The sequence below is a fragment of the Nansenia antarctica genome (assembly GCF_963989245.1).
Source record: "Nansenia antarctica genome assembly, chromosome: 2".
Lineage (NCBI taxonomy): Eukaryota > Metazoa > Chordata > Actinopteri > Argentiniformes > Microstomatidae > Nansenia > Nansenia antarctica.
Window position 1 is genome coordinate 18,253,583 of NC_137675.1, and position 19,578 is coordinate 18,273,160.

At 46.9% G+C, this 19,578-nt stretch overlaps 1 protein-coding gene across 2 annotated transcripts; it reads left to right on the forward strand.

The window, feature by feature from the left end:
- Positions 1–4,122: 4,122 nt before the first annotated feature.
- trmt1 (tRNA methyltransferase 1) lies at positions 4,123–19,445 on the forward strand. 2 transcript variants are annotated; one of them, XM_080523829.1, is made up of 16 exons: positions 4,123–4,176; positions 5,565–5,957; positions 6,499–6,697; positions 7,178–7,365; positions 7,865–7,980; positions 8,166–8,278; positions 8,434–8,582; positions 8,674–8,757; positions 9,097–9,166; positions 11,296–11,430; positions 11,554–11,639; positions 11,761–11,869; positions 17,115–17,191; positions 17,374–17,493; positions 18,003–18,117; positions 18,760–19,445. In XM_080523829.1, exons 2-16 carry the CDS (start codon positions 5,584–5,586, stop codon positions 18,835–18,837), a joined length of 2,013 nt encoding a protein of 670 aa, XP_080379955.1. In that variant the 5' UTR covers positions 4,123–4,176; positions 5,565–5,583; the 3' UTR covers positions 18,838–19,445. The 2 variants fall into 2 exon arrangements, with proteins under 2 accessions (XP_080379955.1, XP_080379954.1); XM_080523828.1 differs by lacking the exon at positions 4,123–4,176 and adding an exon at positions 4,955–5,098.
- The last annotated feature ends 133 nt before the right edge of the window (positions 19,446–19,578 follow it).

Consider the following 19,578-nt stretch of genomic DNA (forward strand, 5'->3'; position numbering starts at 1 on the left):
CCCAGCACTACAGGGTCTATAGGAGGACAGGAAGGGAGGGATGGATGGAGGGAGGGGAGATAACAATAATAAATCATAATAATAAGCTTTAATTATATAGCACCTTTCTTACATAGGAATGCAGCTCCAAGTGTTGTACAATAACAGTGCAAAGGAACAGGCTAAAAACGATACAGTGCAAAAGAAAGAAAAAGTAGCAAGGAATAACACAGTAAATTAGTTAAAGTATTGAAAACATGCTAAAATGTTATCTAGTCAAGACTAACATCAGGTGGTCCACTACCGCCTTTAACAGTTATTGGTTTACAGTCAGATTCTACTAGCCATGTCATGTAGTAGAGATGAGGGAGGGAGAGGGAGAGAAAGAGAGTGAGAGGGAGGGAGGGAAAGAGACAGAGGGAAAAGAGAGTAAAAGATGGAGAATAATTAATAAAGTAATCCATTATAAATAATATATACTACATAATAAACCCCTGAAGACACGGAAGTATAGGTTTACACAGAGCTTCAATTCGCTTGTTTCACTGACTTTAATTAAACCTTTTAACTCCGCGGTAGCATTTGGCCTACTTCATATTTCAAATTAGACAAAAGGATAAGAGATAAGATAAGAGAAGGTATTACATAATTCCTCTATTTTGATTGTTGTCATCATCCACCCCATGATCCAATTCTAAAGCTGTCAAACTCGCCTTTCAAAAAACAACATGAAAAACACAAAAACAAACAAACAAACAAAAAGTGTTTTGCCCTATGAAGAACCTTGGTGAAAATGTACTAAACTGTAATGTACTTTCAGATCTCTTCTGATGTTAAGAATAAGAATAAGTCGGCATTCAAATGTTTAAGGTGATTCTTTTGAGAGTAGCCTACCAAACATGGACCACGCGTGACTAAATCAATGATGGAATTCTAGACGCATGAACAAGGAACACTCCAAAAGAGATTACTAAAGGGAAGGGGAATGTGAGCATTATAAAAACCCTTAAAGCCTATAAACTATGTCAAGCACAGCTAATGACATCAACCTTCATCGGATTAAACAATGAACCTGTAGTCTTCCTGAAGACCACGGTCAACGACCAACTCAAGTAGTAATATCTAGGTTAATAAAATAAATAAACATAGACCTAAGCTAATACAACAATGTATTTCCCAATGAATAGCCAAATTAAGTTTGGGATCACTCAATTTGCGAAACTGAGATTGAGGCGTAGATGATCACGACTCAATTTAGTATAATATCTATAATCCAGAAACACCATTATGCCTACTGCTAGACTAAAAATGTGAAAAGCAAAACACATTCCTTAAAACGTCTATCATCAATATTCTTCTATATTCCATCACCAATATTGTCTGGGTTTGAGTTGACAAATACACAATATACGCCTAATCAAAAGGACAATTCAACCACCTCTGTTTCCTCTGAAACCACAGGGGGTCACGCCATAGGTCAAGGGGGTCATAACAGCTTCCAGCAGACACAATGGGAGTTAATTTCACTCTTTTGACCTTTACCCTTTAACTCTCATGCATGCCGTTATAAAGCCATCCATGATACCACACAGCGAGTATGGTAGGGGGTTAGGCTAGAACAATTATGAATGAATGAATGAATGAATGAATGGTCTTTATTGTCATTGATATAGTACAGGTACCAAACAACGAAATTTGGGAGGGGGGGCTCCCCTGGTGCTAGGAAAAAAGAACTAAAAACAAGAAGGGAAAAGAGCTGGTTTACATAAATAAAGGCTATGTACACTATCCACTATACTATACTATACAAATATGACATCATTGTAAGCCTATGATAGGTTGGGACTAAATGCCATACTTGATACCACCTGAAGTTTACTTCATGCAACAGCCATATAACTATTGAATAAACACGTGGCAGTCAAAGTGAAAATAAAATAAAAAATAGGACGTTTTATTATATAAACGCTTTCTGTTCGCAGTGATCGAGATATAACTGGAGCTATACTAAATCAAGACGTCTACATCTAATGACATTCAATTTCCTGGTTAGGGAGGTTAAAAGGTAGCCAGTTAGCAAAGCAGCGATGAGCTAAAGCTAAAAAGCCCAGGTATAAAAAACGCTATTCAATATGTGAACGTTAAACGTCCGAGTTAATTGAATATACAATTCATCAGAACTCATGAGCGTACGTAAGCGTTTAACATTAGCGTTAACAATTAATCAATATTATGAATACACTTCCCCATCATCGGCATGTGGCTACATAACGTAGCCTCCCTGGAGCACACGGTTAATATGAAAAAAAACTTCAAACGGAATAATGCACTGATTAATTAATTAACGAAAGATTAAAAATCACTCCATCTCACATAAAAAAGTGGATCGCCGGTGGCCGTCAAGAAAGAGAGAGAGAGAGAGAGAGAAAGAGAGGGAGAGAGAGAGGGAGAGAGAGAGGGCCGCCACCGGGGGTGGGCAGAGTGCTTCTCCGGTGCCCCTCTGCCCGGTAGGGAGGGCTCGCCTGGCACGGGCCGCCCGGGGGGGCCCGAACGGAGAACGGGGAAAAGAGAAGATCGCTAACCCCGTTAGATCACCGGCTTTCTGACTGTCGACGCAGCGCCCCTCTCTCCTCTACGCAAACAACGAGATGCACGGGATTCTGTCTGTCACCCAAAATAGTCGGAACAAATAAAATATTCAGGAGTTCACATCCGTCTCTCTCTCGCCCCCTCTGTGCCAGCGCCGTGTGATGTCGGGGGTGCTAGAGTTACCTCCTCCCTCCTGTTAGAGGCCCTGGCTGTGCTACCGACACGGGATACAGACAGACAGTGGGACTGTTTCACTGTATACTCCCAAAAAAAAATGTGGGTTCGCCCATCGCATGATGCGAGCGATCGTGGCGTTTTAATTATTTAATTCTACCCCGGCGAGGCCCCCCCCCAAAACAATGCATCAGACAGTTAACGAAAGAAAGTTCAGTTGCGTAAAATCCACTAGTCATCTTTTCGAGTGTTATTTTTCCAGGGTGGGAAGGGGGGATTTGGGGAGGGGGGGGGGTGGGTGATCCCCGGCCGCACTCCATCTTTCCCCCGACATCCAACAGGTCATCCCGGGACAAATGCAGCAACCGGGGGGGGGGGGGGGGGGGGGGCAGAGGAGCCAGACTGAACCAGAGCGGCGAGAGGAGGAGGGGGGTTATACGAGTCTGCTAGACAGAGACACCGATTTAACCACTTAAGCAGCTACGGCACGCGATGTGCATGATCAACCCACCCAATCGAATTGTATAAATAACATCATTACGAAATAAGATTGCATTTTACAGTATAAGGTATACGATTGTCAACGAGAATCATCTCGTGAGAAAAGTTGTGGGGATAATAATGAGGAGAGCGGAAAGGGACTCACCGAGCAATGGCAGCCCGCGGCGATTAGCTGTGTGTGTGTGAAGTCAGTGAAGTAGTTAAAGTTTTTGTCGGTGCCCGTTCCTACCAGCCCATCCCCCCATCGCGATCGCACACCTTCCCAAAAACAATAGCTAACCCACCCCCCACCCACCCAAAACCCAACCCCCCCCCCCACTCCGAACCGATACGAATTCTTAATGCCCAGGCACTCTGCGCTGACTACACTACCCACCCCAAAACTCGCGCCGATTCCCCTCTTGTCCCTCCGTGACCCCCCGATAAACCGGCGTGAACCCCAGGTTAAAACTACTCACCCCCTCGCTGTTGTTCTGTCGGAAAGAAGTGTTTCAATGGAGGAGGACAGAAGCGTTGTTTTATCCCTCTCTCGCTACAGGCAGCCATTCATTGTGAGGCACAGGCGAGAACACTGAGCGCAGAGTTATCGAGGGAGGGCAAAGCGGTTCTCCCAGGGGGTAGCGGATCACAGAGCCACCGATCGCGCAGACGGATAGACAGACAGACAGCGTCCCCAACCCCCCCCCCCCCCCCCCCGTCACACACACACACACACACACACACACACACACACGCACACACACGCACACACACACACACACACACACACACACACACACACACACACACACAACCGGTATTCTCGCTCTCTCCGTGCCGAGCTAGGCACACAGTGAGTGGAGTAACGGGAAGCCGCCGGGTTTCTTCCCCGTTTGAGCGATAACGGGCCCGGTGGTAAAAGTGGGTTATATCAGTGCGTCTAGACTTCAGCAGGTGAGCCTCGAAGGGTCTATCGATGGGATTGCGGCGCGCATAGAATACCAACTAGGGGGTCTGACGGCATTCAGGCACTGGACAGAAACGTGGAGCTGTCTGTACCCCACAAACATTTATTTGATTGTAGCATATTTTGACCACATCAAATATGTCTGTTGCCTGATGCCTCATTAGTGACAGACGAACGCCACCTCCATTTGTTGATGGGTCATTAGAATATTAGAATTTCCTAAATAGATATGGTGCCCTGATATTGATATTGATAAATAGTAGCTTTACTGGCTGTAATAATTGCAACTCTATTCTCAGATATACTACTGGCTGTATTCTATACCCTTAAATCATCTTAAATGAATCATGATAACGACATTTGAATTCACAATTAATAGTGATAGATAAATGACGTATATTATTAATAATATTCCATATATTATTATTATTAATAATATCAATAATCATAATAATAATCATAATAATCATAATAAAAAGGCGTCTGCTAAATGCAACAAAAACAAAGTTTGACCTCAACATCCTCAGGCAATGTGAAATTAAGAAGTCCTATTATGTTTTTCTCATCGCAAATTCAATCCATAGAAAGTAGGCCAACCCTCGGATGAACGACCGCCTCTGTCCTTATGTGTCCTTACATTACACCAGTCACATTACATTACACGGCAAATATGGGCATCCGGCGCGGGCGTTCGCCCTTTTCAGCGTTTTTCTACATGAACCTGCGACTCTCCGTAGTTGTGGTCCAGCATGTCTACGCCCCATGTGGAGCTCCAACTCAGACGACTTTTACAACACACACACTGACTGTACCGAGTTAGCTCGTATTCCAATAACCTCAATACATTTCCCCCACCGTCTAATACATATTTAAAGTCAGCGCGACTTCGGAAAATACGTCGTAGACAAGGTAATATTTCTGAATGATCTTATTTCCTTGCCACACTGAGCAAGTCAACGAGTTAGCAGGCGTAGCTAACGTGTCGTTTCCAGTTGACTTTCGATTCTAGTGAAGTTCACTTGCATCAAATCGTTCACATGCGTTTCAGCACTGTCAAGGCAGTGTCCGATAGTGTTAGATATGTCACTCGGTGTGCTTCAGAGTAGAGGACACAGCTTTGTAATGGTTGCGTCGTGGCTAGCCAAGCTATTCCAGTTTACATTCTGCTGAGCTATATCAAATAAATCTACAGCGTGTGTGTGTGTGTGTGTGTGTGTGTGTGTGTGTGTGTGTGTGTGTGTGTGTGTGTTTGTCAGTGTGTCAGTCAGTCACTGCTCGTCAGTCAGTCAGTCTCAGCACTGACTTTGTGGAAAGCACCCAGGCATTCCACCACTGCAGTCACCATCACCACTCACACTGTTGTCCCCTGCTCTAGGACAAAGGCCTGTCATCATATGCTGGTGAGCCCACTCATCGCCTCCCGTCTGCCCCTGCTCTGTGTCCCTCACTTGACCCAGAGGATTCTGAGGACCGTAGGCGTTACTGCCTACAGAGGACTGAGGACCATGGAGCACCTACGCGCCACTCAGGACCCCCAGGTTACGACCACCCTGGCTGGGGTAAACGCCAAGATTCCGACCCCTACCACTGCAGCGGCTACGGTAGAGGGCTCCACCCCAGCCTCCACTGTACCCGACCTGGAGACCGCCCCGCAATCAGGGCTGTTGCCGGGGGAGACTGTTGTCAGGGAGGGCAAGGCGTCCATATTGTTTCCCAGTGCCAATGAGGTGTTCTACAACCCCGTGCAGGAGTTCAACAGAGATCTGACGTGAGTAGGATCGGCAGCATACATGTGTCGAATTCTAAATCAAGGTAGCTTAGGGGTTAGAGACGCCGGCCATCAATCGGTAGGTCGCTGGTTCCATCCCCACCCCAGGAGGGAGCCGGATGTGAGCTGGTGACTGGAGGGTTGCTGGCATCATATCTAAGGTATCCTACCACCACTGCACTGCCATTATGCCCTCGAGCAAGGCACTTAACCCCTAACTGCTCCAAGGGCGCCAAAGATGGCTGACCCTGTGTGCCCAGAGCTCTGTTCTCCCTCGGGGGTGTGTGTGTGTGTGGGGGGGGGTGCACAAACAACATGTTGTTGTCTCAGTACTTGTGCTCTGTTCAATGACAATTAAGTTGAGTCTTATCTTATCTTAATGCTAAGGTGGGTCAATAAAGGGCATGATTGCACAGTGTCTGTGGTGGTCTAGTAGTATATGGGCGGCAGGCCTAGTATAGTATATGGGTTTGCTACTTTGCTTGTTTTAGATATATATAATGTTGCTGCATGCCCGTCTCATCTCCTGGTTCTTCTCCAGCTGTGCGGTGCTCACAGAGTTTGCCAGGGAGCAGATGGCCCGGCGGGGGGTGAAGGTGGTGGTCCCCGGGGAGAAGGAGCGCGTGGTGGTCCGTCTGCCCAAGGGGAGCAAGGGGACGGAGGAGCAGATGGATGAGGAGGAGGAGGAGAAAGAAGGAGAGGAGCCCCTCGTAACTGCCTTGGCAGGCGAGCGCTGTGAGGTGAGGAGCTGTGGTGTGTGTGTGTGTGTGTGTGTGTGTGTGTGTCCCCGTTCCTGACATTAAGGCAATAGGCATAATTCAAGATAATAAATAAAAAGTGACAATAGTACAGGACATAAGTAACAAATGAGATTATTATTCACAATTAGCAGTGTCTTGTAATTTGCAGACAATAAGGCACTAGGCGGCATTTAATTTAAAGAAGTGTCAATAGTACAGGACAAGTGACAATAGTAAAGTGATCACAGTGATCTTAAGCTTAGGTAGTCTGTCTGTATGCATGGGATGTGCTTGTGGATGATAGTCAGTTGTCTACAGTAGGCTTGTTCATGAGCCTGATCTCCTGGGGGAAGTAGCTGTTGGTGTTGACCTTGAGGCTCTGGAAGAGGCTACGCCTTTTGGACGGCATCGGTTCAAACAGAGGTTGTGGCTGGGATCTTTGATGATCTGTTGTGGGGGTGTGTGTGTGTGTGTGTGTAGAACGGGCTTCGCGTGTTGGAGGGTCTAGCTGCGTCGGGGCTGCGGTCGGTGCGCTTCGCTCTGGAGGTGCCCGGCCTCCGCAGCGTCACGGCCAACGACTTCTCCATCAAAGCGGCCCACCTGATCGCCCGGAACGCCCGGCACAACGGAGTCACCCACATAATGGAGGCCAGCCAGAGAGACGCCAGGTCAGTCAGTCAGTCACACTCTTCTTTCTCTCCCTCTCCTCCCTCCCTCGCTCCCTCAGTGCTCCCTCTATCTCTGTTGAGTGGTACATACTTTTGTGTGCATTTGCAATCTTTCTTGTTCCTGTCCCCCCCCCCCCCTCTCTCTCTTTAGCCCTGTTTACACTGGGGCTACTGTTCTGTGTAAACTGAGCTGTCACGTGGCCTTCTCTCTCTCTCTCTCTATCCCCCCCCCTCCCCCCCCCTCTCTCTATCCCCTACCCCTCCCTCTCCCTCCCTCCCTCCCTCCCTCCCTCTCTCTCTCTCTCTCTCTCTCTCTCTCTCTCTCTCTCTCTCTCTCTCTCTCTCTCCCCTTTATCCCCACTCTCTGTCCCTCTTGCTCTCTCTCTGTGTCTTTCTCCCGACCCCCCCCCCTTTCTACTACACAGAACGCTGACTGCATGTTTTTTTTCCAAAATGCCAGATATTCTCTTTTTTCATGTGAAGGAACTCTCTTTTCCAGCATGCTGATGTACGAGAAGCGAGGGCGGAAGGACCGCTATGACGTCATCGACCTGGACCCTTATGGAAGCCCCGCCCACTTCCTGGACGCAGCCGTGCAGTCCGTCGCCGAGGGAGGTCGGTAGTTCTGACTGTCTGTCCGTCCGTCCGTCCGTCTGTCTGTCCGTCTGTTTGTATCTCTTGTGTGTTGTTATGGTTGATAGTCAGAAACATTGAGTGTATTTTACTATACTCCCAACCTCCTGCACATTCTCGGTTCTCTCCCCTTTTCCTCTGTTTTGGCCTCTCCCTCCCTCCCTCAGGTCTGCTGTGTGTGACGTGTACAGACATGGCCGTGATGGCCGGGAACAGCGGGGAGACCTGCTACAGCAAGTATGGCTCTATGTCCATCAAGGCCAAGTACTGCCACGAGATGGTGAGAAACAGTGTGTGTGTGTGTGTATGTGTGTCTTTCCTTGTCGTGCTATGTGTGTGTGTGTGTCTATGTGTGTGTGTGTGTGTGTGTGTGCGTGTGCGTGTGTGTAAGTGTAGCCTGTTCTCATAGGCCCCTCCCCCCCCCCCCCCCCCCAGGCCCTGCGTATCATCCTTCACAGCCTGGACCAGAGGGCGGGGGTCTACCAGCGCTACATCCAGCCTCTGCTGTGTGTCAGCGTGGACTTCTACATACGCGTGTTCGTACGAGTGCACACGGGCCAGGCCATGGTCAAAAACTCAGCCAGGTACACACACACACACACACACACGATGACCAGTAAAGCCTATTGTGATGGTGTGTGTTGATGGAGTGTGTGTGTTGTGTGTGTGTTGCAGTAAGCAGGCTCTAGTATACAACTGTGTGGGCTGTGGCAGCTTCCACCTGCAAAGGATGGGCAAGAGGACAACTCAGGGAAACCAGTAAGATACTGCCTACACACTGCCTACACCTACACACTGCCTACACACTGCCTACACACTGCCTACACACTGCCTACACACTGCCTACACACTGCCTACACACTGCCTACACACTGCCTACACCTACACACTGCCTACACACTGCCTACACACTGCCTACACACTCTCTACACACTCTCACTGTCTACACACTCTCTACACACTGTCTACACACTCTTTACACACTGCCTACACACTGCCTACACACTGCCTACACACTGCCTACACACTGCCTACACACTGATACACACTGCCTACACTACACAAAAATGTAATGTGTTTTGCGGTGTGTGTTTTCAGTGTAAAGTACTCTGCATCCAACGGACCCCCGTGTGATAGGGAGTGTGAACATTGTGGACACAGACACAAGGTTAGAGACTGACACACACACACACACAACCACTCTCTCTCTCTCTCTCTCTCTTCCCCTCTCTTCCTCCCTCCCCCTCTACCTCCCTCTCTCTTTCTCTCTTTTTCTCACACTCATGAATGGTCTTCTTCTCCCTCCCTCACTCGCTCTCTCTCTCTCTCCCCTCTCTCTCCCCCTTTCTCTCTTTCTCTCTCTCTCCCTCCCTCTACCTCCCTCTACCTCCCTCTCTCTTTGGGTGAATCCCAATTCACCACTCTGGCTCCGTTTTCACCCCTCCGCTCCGTTTTGCGCGTTCACGTGTAGCCGTAGTGGCGTCCCAATTCATTTCATTATTAGGGTTAGGGATGGGGTTAGGGTTTTCCATGACTCCGTTCGGAGAAAATCTTGACCCTCGTTCGATTCGGAGCCATGAGACTCCCTTCCGGCATGCATTGCGAAACATCTACAGAAATGTTCTTTTCGCTCTCGTAATACGGAAGCGAGCCTGAAATGTCATTTACTTTTTCTGGAATTACTTGTAATTAAAGACTTGAAAAAATATGATAACCATCGTATTATCTTAGTTTAATGTCATTACAATGCATTATAGACCTTTTATTTATAACAAGCATAACCCAAAAATCGCTTTTATGTCGGTGCTGTGTCTAACGTTACAGTAACGCAACGCTGCATGACAGTCGAGCATTTCAGAGATGTACAATCATAAATCAATTATTACCTGTGGCGTTTGACAGCGGATGATGGTACACATATGTAAAGTTATCTATCAAACGTTCGTCTGACTTGTACATGATGCGCATTTTGACCTATTTCCAGTGGGTTGTATCATTCATTTAAATGCATTATAGACCTTTTCTTTATAACAAGCACAACAACAACAAAACGTTATTATGCCGATGTGCTGTGTGTCTTAACGTTACAAGCTGATTTGTGCATGACAGCCGCGCATTGACATATTTCCATGTCTGATGTCTAATGTCTGATGTACTAATGTCATTTCAATGCATTATAGACCTTTTCTTTACACGCTTCGCGCACTAGGTGGGCCGCAAATACTGTAGAGATTTGTAAAGTGGGCCGTGAGTCCAAAAAGGTTGGGAACCGCTGCATTAGACTATCAAAGCAGGACACCGGTCCGGAGCACTCATATCTGCGCGTTTGTCAAAGGGCGAAAGTCCCTGTTCCTCTGCCCGGCGTCAGTCCAATGGAATCGTCAAGCACAGCCTTCCCCATATAAATACATCGGTGCGCGATTACAGAGATGTACAATCATGTTTATTTAAAAATAAATTGTGGTGTTTGACAGCGGATGATGGTAGACATATTTCATGTTTCCGCCCGTTGATGGTATATGACGCTATAGTCAGTCCCAATGGTCCAAAAGTCAAGCGCTTCGTAACACAGACGGGGTGAATTTTATGAATGAAAGTGAAAGTTCTGTCACAAAACGCTGTTACGTATCCTCACACATTTTTTAGTGGGTATACGGAAATCCTTGGCCTTTCCTAGTGGGTATACGGCATAGTCCTGCGTATCACCTAGACTACACCACTGGAGCACAGGTTTCATACAGGTTAGAGCTTATTCTGTCATGGTCTGATAATGAAGCATTGTTCTTTTTTATTTGATGACTTGTTTGATCGATTGATAGCGTTCAAGTTCATTCAAGTTGTGAATGAATCGCGAGCGTCAATGCTTTTCTACGATACTACGTGTAATGTCACTTGGACATAGAATAATAAGACACTTGAGTCTGGGTTCAACAAAGGTATAACCAGTTTACTTCGGTTCTCTCGACACCTGTCAGTCACCTACTGGTATATCACGAACTCTCTCTAAGGCGCATGCGCTGTCCTGACTATGAATTAACCCATTCATTACACTACGGATGACGTCGTGAAGGGTTGTCCCATTTCCCCCGGGTAACCACTACGGCTATGGTTCCAAAACGAGTGACTCCAAAACGAGCCGAAGTGGTAAAAAAGAGAATCGGGATTGGGCCTTTCTCTCTTTCTCTCACACTCACGAATGGTCTCTCTCTCTCTCTCTCTCTCTCTCTCTCTCTCTCTCTCTCTCTCTCTCTCTCTCTCTCTCTCTCTCTCTCTCTCTCTCTCTCTCTCTCTCTGTAGCTGGGTGGTCCTATCTGGGCGGAGCCCCTCCATGACGTGCCATTTGTCCAGAAGGTTCTAAGCGCCGTGTCGGGGAACCCCGCCCGCTTCGGAACCTCCAGACGCATCGAGGGCATGCTCAGCATGGTCACCGAGGTAACCACGCCCTCCTACTGGTCAGGCTCATCACCATCTATTACCTCAGATTTGTCCTTTATGAACTCAACGTGTGTGTGTGTGTGTGTGTGTGTGTGTGTGTGTGTGTGTGTGTGTGTTCAGGAGCTGCCGGACGTGCCTCTGTATTACACGGTGGACAACCTGAGCAGCATTGTCCACTGCAGCACCCCCCCTCTACTGCAGTTCAGGTGAGAGTACACACACACACACACATTCTCATGCTCTCTCTGTCTCCCTCCTTCCCTCACTCGCACACACACAAACACACACACACAATTTCACATTGTCTCCCTCCCCTCCCTCCCTCAGGTCTGCCCTCCTCCACGCGGGTCACAGGGTGTCCCTGTCCCACGCCTGTAAGAACGCCCTGAAGACGGACGCCCCTCCTGAGGTCATCTGGGACGTGATGCGCTGCTGGGTGAGACTGGCCTCCGTTCACCTCAGACCTGGGGCCTGTACCATGTCTTTTACATGTACTAGGATGATGACTGACCTGTGCGTGTGCGTGCGTGTGTGTGTGTGTGTGTGTGTGTGTGTGGGGACGGGCCATGTTCATACGTTTGTTGTCAGAGGCCTTCAAATGGCTGGTCTATCTAAGAGAAGGGCCAAACAGTTAGCAAAGTACTGCTCAGTATCTGCTGTTATTACAGGGATTAAAGTTCTCCGTCGCTACGACGGATTTCCGTCAATTTATTCCAAATTGCGACGGATTTATTCCAAGTTGTGACGGATTTTACCTGGTGTAATATGATTTGTAGAGGCATACAATCTATTTTGATGTTGGTATTAGGTATATAAATTATATATAATAGCCTATATAGCCTACATATAGGCCTTTATTGGCTACAACTATGCGACAGTAACAGAGCGGGGTGCACTGACGCTGAACCCCTCATAGTGAGAAGTAGGTGGACAATGCGTGGTGCTGAAATAGCCGACATGCGGTGTGTGGTTTGAAAAAAGTAACGCCAGCTCAGTAAATCATTCAAACTTAATGTTTACTTATAGGCTATGGGAATGTGACTGCACCACACATGTGAACAGTAACAAAGCAAATGCAGTTTAATGTTATGAAAAACATTGACAACAAAATCGCCCCCCCAAAAAAAAAGCTGAATCCGCTTAGCCTATATGCTCCTGAAACGACAGAGCAAACACGCTACATTACTAGGGATAATAATTACAATGAGCCATTCATTAAAAATAGAAAAAATTATATTACACTTAATGAGAAAACTGGCATCTCCCATCGGTCACTATTTGTTGGCTATCTGGTGATATGCACGTCTTTGAGTGTCTAGAAAAGCGCTATAAGTCTAATGTATTATTATTATTTATTATTATTATGGACGTCACTTTAATCCGGCAGTTCTCAAGGTTTTTATGCACCAATCGATTCCTCTAGTCTAGTGGTCACCAACGCGTCGATCGCGATCGACTGGTAGATCTTTGAGACTTTGCCTGTAGATCTTTGTCTTTCCCTGACTTTCCCTGTCCCAAAAATAATAGAAAATGAGCCTAATAAATACATAAATAGCCTACGTTTTGCACGTGCCTCTCTCCCTCTCTCTCTCTTGAGCCAACTGTTGTGTTGCAGACGCTGCATGAAAGTGACCAATCAGATAAGAGAATAGTACTGGTACGTGACTCGCAAATAAATCTATGACAGGTGGTGACAGTTGGTGACACGAGGTAGCTAGCTTGGTGGAGGTTCCACGCAAGAAAGCGGAAACGTACTATTTCCATCCAGAATGGGAAGAAGAATTTCTCTTTACCTTGGTGAAAGACAAGTGTGTATGTATGTTGTGCAACCAAACACAAGCACTGCCTAAAAGAGGAAATCTCTCGCACCACAACACCAACCACCAGAAATTCAAAGACAGCTACCCGCCAAAGAGCACAATCCGTGCAAGGAAAGTTTATGAGCTGAAATCAGGGTTGAAGGTCCAGCAATCGCTTTTCACCAAACCTGCTTCTCAAAATAAGGCTGCTAGTGAAGCATCATTTTGTGTAAGTCACCTTTTGGCTAAACACAAGAAGCCCTTTACAGATGGAGAATTAGTCAAGGAAGCAATGGCCATTACCGCAGAGACTGTTTTCAGTGACTTCAAAAACAAAGAAGAAATCAAAACTGCACTACGTGGTGTACCTCTGGGCCCTGCAACAGTGACAAGGAGGGTCGAGTCACTGTCAGAGGATGTGGACAGACAAGTGTTAAAGGACTTGGCACACTGAATATGTCTCACTACAGTTCGATGAATCTGTGGATGTAATTGGACACAGCTCAGCTTGTTGTGTTTGTCCAAATGGTTTTCCATAATGGTGTTCTACAACAAAGGAGGACTTCCTCACTCTTTTGCACTTAAAGGAGAAAACAAGGGGTGAGGATATTTACAATGAGTTCCAAAAATATGTTGGTGAAAATGACATACCCATTCATAAACTAGTTGCGATTATTACTGACGGGGGCCCCAGCAATGCGCGGTGCGCTGAATGGATTTTTTGGACTGTGCCGTCATGACCCTGATTTTCCCTACTTGTGAATTATCACTGTGTGATCCATCAGCAGGCCTTGGCTGGGAAGGTCTTGGACTTTTCTCATGTGGTGAAACAAGTCAACTCGATTTGAGCGAAAGCACTTCAGCAACACTTATTCAAAGCATTATTGGACGAGCTCGATGCTGCATACAGAGACCTGCTTCACCATGCTGAGGTTAAGTGGCGGCAAAGTGCTGCAGCGATTTGTCGACACGCTGCCCGAGATCAAGACGTTCCTGTCGACAAGGACTCTAGCACTCTGAGATTTCCTCTGTAAAGTGCTTTTATTATTATTATTATTATTATTATTATTAACTGTCAGACGATGTGTGGCTACTGGACCTGGGGGTTCTGACAGACAAAACCGCAAAACTGAAAGCACTCAACTACGAGCTGCAGGGAAAAGACAGACACCTTCCCGACATGATAAGCGCAGTGAATGGGTTCAAGGCCAAGCTCGGTGTTTGGACCACACACCTAAAGAATGGGAGGCTCACTTTCCCAACCTGGAGAAAATGGCACAGGCCTTGATGCTTTTCACCCCTGAGCAGTACTGGCAAACATGGCAACAGAGTTCAATCGGTGTTTTGGTGAGTTAGATGTCATGGGAGATATTTCTGCATTTGTCTCAAACCCATTCGTGCCCATTGATATAGAGCAGGTAGTAGCCAAATTCCAGCAAGTGGAGTTGACAGAGATGGTTGATTTACAAAATGACAGAGCTGAAAGCCAGATCAAGGGACAGTGACTTTTGGGGACTTGTCAGCAGAGAGAAGTTTCCTCTCCTCACTGCATGTGCACTAAGAGTGAGTGCCTACTTTTCCACGTATCTATGGGAAATGTCATTTTCACAGATGAAAATAATCCAATCAAAGTACAGGAGCCGCCTTACTGACAGACACCTCACAGACTGTCTCAGACTGGCTGTCAGTAGCTATGAGCCAAACTACAGCACTTATAGACAGTATCCAGTCACAACCATCACACTGACTTGAGTGAGCATGTGAAAAGTGATGCTGCATAAGATGACTGTACTTAGCACTGACTGAGAAAGTCCACATTACTGTTCTACTTTATAAAATGCTAATTGTAAATATGTTTGTCAATGTTAATAAGTAATAATAATAATAAGTCAGTCAAAAAAAATTGCATACATTTTAATGTTGGACCAAAGCATTGCATGTAATTAAAATACAGGCAAATAAAAGTACAATCTTAGCTGTCTTTTTCTCTCAACGCTTCAATAGGTAGATCTTGCCTTCACCAAGGCTGAGGTCAGGGATCTTGGGCTTAAAAAGGTTGGTGACCACTGCTCTAGTCAGTGCGTCTTTATCGCATTCATTGACGAAAAGGACGACTCGCATGTATAGGTGGAAGGGAACATTCATTGTGAGCACGTAAAATGTGAGTCTCACAACGGCTTTGCATTGATGAAACCAGGTAGGATGAACGCATAGTTCGCTGTCCATTCCTCTTTAAATGCCCTGTTTTCACCGTCAACTTTCCTCTTTAGACCTTTGGAGAGTGACATTATGGGCCCTATTATGCACTTCTTAACTTGCCGTCTTAAGTCTTAATTAAGACGCACCGCCAGGTTAAGACCTACCCCCACCCTTATGCGCTTCATACGCGCTACTGCTATTATGCAGGTGTCGATAGGCGCCCACACATAAGACGTAAAACTCCCGTGCATATATTGCTCATTGTGGGAGTGTTCATATGTTAATGAAGTGCACTAGGCGCCCCTGCTATTATGCGATCTGACTTTGCTCCTAGCGATAAGAAGTGGTTTGAAAAGTTCTTAAGTTTAGACTTCATGCACGTTTTGAAACACGAGCGCGCCTCCGCGGTTTGCGCATGCATGTGGGCACACATGAACACGCACGTGGCTCCACGGCAAGACGTCAATTACGGTCACAGTATAAATGCTTTATTTCAGAAGGGAGAGGCAGAGAAGCGCGCTGACCTCCTTCTTAGGACTTCCATAATAGCATAGCGCTAATGACTTAACGCAGCCGGTTCTTAAAGGGAATGGTACCTGGCACGCTGATTGGGTTGATTGAGAAGACGCCCAAAACACACCCATGACTCATTTCTTTGCTTAGCGCCGGGTTTTAGGCGCCCACTACTGCACGCATAATAGCAAAGTGGCCTTGACCACGCCTCCAAGTCTTAAGTTTAGATCTACCGCCTCGTCTTATTGATGAAGTGCATAATAGGGCCCTATGTGTCTCTTGCTAGCTAGCAGGTTAAATGTTTAGCTAACTTCACCCGGCACGCAAACAACCAATACAATAATAATGTGACCGTGTAAGTCTGGGAGGAGGGGGGAATAATTATCACAATAAAACTATGTTAAATGATAATTATTAGAATAAGTTAGGCTGCGCTACATCGTCAGTCCACACATTTAATATTCAAAACTATGGAAAAGGGTGAAACTACGTTTCAACGTTGTTGAGAATCACAACACAAACTCGCTAGTCAAGCCAAAATACTGCAGCGAAATGGATTGGACTGCTACCTAGTTAACTAGAACACTACTTTACATTGTTAGCAGGCTCACAAAACAAGCTGTGTTAGTTGACTAGCGATGTGTCATTGATTTTCTACAACGCGGAAATGTGTTCACATTTTTCGAAAGAAAAGTCAAAGCATTAGAACGTAGAACGGAAAATCGCACGCGTGCTTTGCGCACGGAAAGCCACCGGCCTCGATTTGGCCAGAATTTTTTTTCCCGTTAGGAGATTTTTTTTTGCTTTAATCCCTGTTATTATTAGCCGCTCAATATGGAGAAGGCGGTGCTTCTTGTACCCATGAGCTGGATACTGTCTGTTTTACAGTATTGATACTGTATCTGTCAATACACAGTAATCAAAATTTGGTGTGAATAACATCCTGTGTGTAGGCATAACTGGTTGCTGGCTCAGCACTACTGTAACTGACTGTTTTCATAAGGTCAAAATGCACTGATAGTATTTATGTCCTTTAGATCATGTACATTTATGTGGACATAAATAAAGCATTTAAAGTGTGTGTGTGTGTGTGTGTGTGTGTGTGTGTGTGTGTGTGTGTGTGTGTGTGTGTGTGTGTGTGTGTGTGTGTGTGTGTGTGTGTGTGTGTAGGAGAAGACCAACCCTGTGAAGAAGGAGAGGCTGGCGGAGGGCAGTCCAGCCCTCAGGCTGCTGTCTACTGAACCCAGGTCAGTCAGTCAGCCCTGCCTCCATCCAGAACACTGACACTCCACTGGGCCATGGCTTTGAAATGTATTCCTTTATATATATGTGTGTGTCTGTGTGTGTGTGTGTGTGTGTCTGTCTGTCTGTCTGTCTCTGTGTCTCTCTCTCTCTCTGTGTGTGTGTGTGTGTGTGTGTGTGTATATAGTTTCCAGGCGTGTTTCGATATCAGGGAGGACGCCAACCCCCAGTCCCGGCGGCGCCACCTGACCCGCTTCCAGGAGAACCCTCAGGCCAACTGGGGGCCCAAGGCCCGCGCCAGGGCGTGGTGAGGACACACACACACACACACACACAGACAGACAGACAGACAGACAGACAGAGAGACACACATATTAATCACCACCATGATGGTCTCTTACTAAAGAAAATCTGGAATTTGATTTCTGTATTAATCATCTCTTTCTCTCTGTCTTCCTCCTCCCCCTCCTCTGGGTCATATTTGCTCATTCACTCTCTCACTTGTTCTTTCCCTCTACCCTCCTTCCTCCTTCCTCCTCTCTACATTTTTCCTTGTCTCACTCTCACGCTTTTGTTCCTTCTACACACACACACACCCCCCTCTCCCCTCCCTCCCTCTCCCCTCCCCTCCTCCCCCCTCCCCTCCCTCCTGCCCTCTCCCCCCCTCCCTCCCTCCTGCCCTCTCCCCCCCTCCCTTCCTCCCTCCTGCCCTCTCACCCCTCCCTCTCCCCCCCTCCCTTCCTCCCTCCCTCTCCCCTCCCCTCCCTCCCTCTCCTCCCTCCCTCCCTCTCACCCCTCCCTCCCTCCCCATCTCAGTGGTGGTATCTCGTCAGATCTGGAGGAGAGGAGGAAACAGGGACAGAACAAGAGGAAGCATCAGATCACAGACTCTGCCCTGCTCAGGGCCTACCCCTGCAAGATGTTCAAGAAGGTGTGGACACAGGTTTCCTCCTCACAACACACACACACACACACACACACACACACACACACACACACACACACACACACACACACACCCAATAGCCATAGGTAGTAACACACAATACTGTACAACATTGTTTCCCCTACCATTTAAACACATGGCCTAAATCATTTTTGGACTTTTTGGGCCCCGCCTCAGAACCAAATGTGAGGCCCACCACGCTGTCGAAGCCCACACCTCCTGCATGGAGTTGGGGAGGGCAACAACAACGAAAGGGGACATAGCTGACGAGCAAAAAATGTTGAATTTCCCAAATGGTTTAAATTGGGTTCATCTTCTCCCCCCCCTGCCTTTTAGAAAGACGTGTGTACCGCTTCCCTGCGTTAACGCCATAGCTGAAACAGGATTGATGAAACTGCACTACCCTCTCTCTCCCTCTCCCACAGTGGCTCTGGATCTGCTTGCGACATGCACTATTCCCCGAATGTCTCTACACACGCTGTTTTTTTCAGGATTCTAGCAGAGCTCAGCAAGCTGTTTTCTAACCAAATTGTCTCTCTCCCCACACACACACACTCCCTCTCTCTCTCTCTCTTCCTCTCTCTCTCCCTCCCTCCCCCTCTCCTTGTGTCTCGTCTGTTTCCCTAGGGATCCTGCACACGAGGAGACAAGTGCTGCTACTCCCACGACACGGAACAGACAGGCGAAGGAGAGAAGATGGAGTGAACACTCTCTCTCTTCTCCTTTTTTATGATTTTTTTTATTTTTTGGGGGTGGTGGTGGGGGAGTGGAAGAATAATGTATTGTTCTGCCATAGACACGCTCTTCTATAAAGGCCAAGCTAAGGTGAACCGCACAAACAATGCCTGTATGCAATCAGTGTTGACGTAAACACATTTGGCAGGGCCTGGAATGGAAACACGTGTACAGTACACACACACACACACACAAAATGGCTTCTCAGAGAAGAATGACTTTTCCGTTGTTTTATTTTTGACTGTCTTACTTACTTACGCCTATCGCTCCTTTTGGAGGAGCATAGGCCGTCGACAACAGTTCGCCAGGGTCCTCTGTCCTGTGCTTTGCTTTCCAGCTGTTTCCATGTTAGTCCAGTGTTCTTGGGCCGGCCTCTCTTCCTTTTGCCTTGGGGGTTCCATCTAAGGGCCTGTCTGGTGGTGCTGGTGTTTGGTTTGCGTAGTGTGTGGCCGATCCATCCCCACCTTCTTCTCTTGATTTGTTCTTCCACTGGTTGTTCGCCCGTTCTCTGCCAGAGATCGTTGTTACTGATGGTATCTGGATGTTCAGGATCCGCCTCAGGCATCTGTTGATGAATGACTGCACTCTAGTCATTGACTGTCATTTTTGACTGTCACGTTACAATAAAAGTCCTCTTGGCAACCAAAGTGTGTCTGTTTAACATGATGTGTGTTTCGTTGTTTGTTTTTGAGTACGTTTTTGTTTCTGTTT

What these genes read in the sequence shown, in the direction of transcription:
- trmt1 (XM_080523829.1), top strand. Translation starts at nt 5,584, where the DNA reads ATGCTGGTGAGCCCACTCATCGCCTCCCGTCTGCCCCTGCTCTGTGTC. An exon ending in GAGTTCAACAGAGATCTGAC is followed by an intron (nt 5,958 to 6,498) that starts GTGAGTAGGATC and finishes GTTCTTCTCCAG; the next exon opens with CTGTGCGGTGCTCACAGAGT. An exon ending in TGGCAGGCGAGCGCTGTGAG is followed by an intron (nt 6,698 to 7,177) that starts GTGAGGAGCTGT and finishes GTGTGTGTGTAG; the next exon opens with AACGGGCTTCGCGTGTTGGA.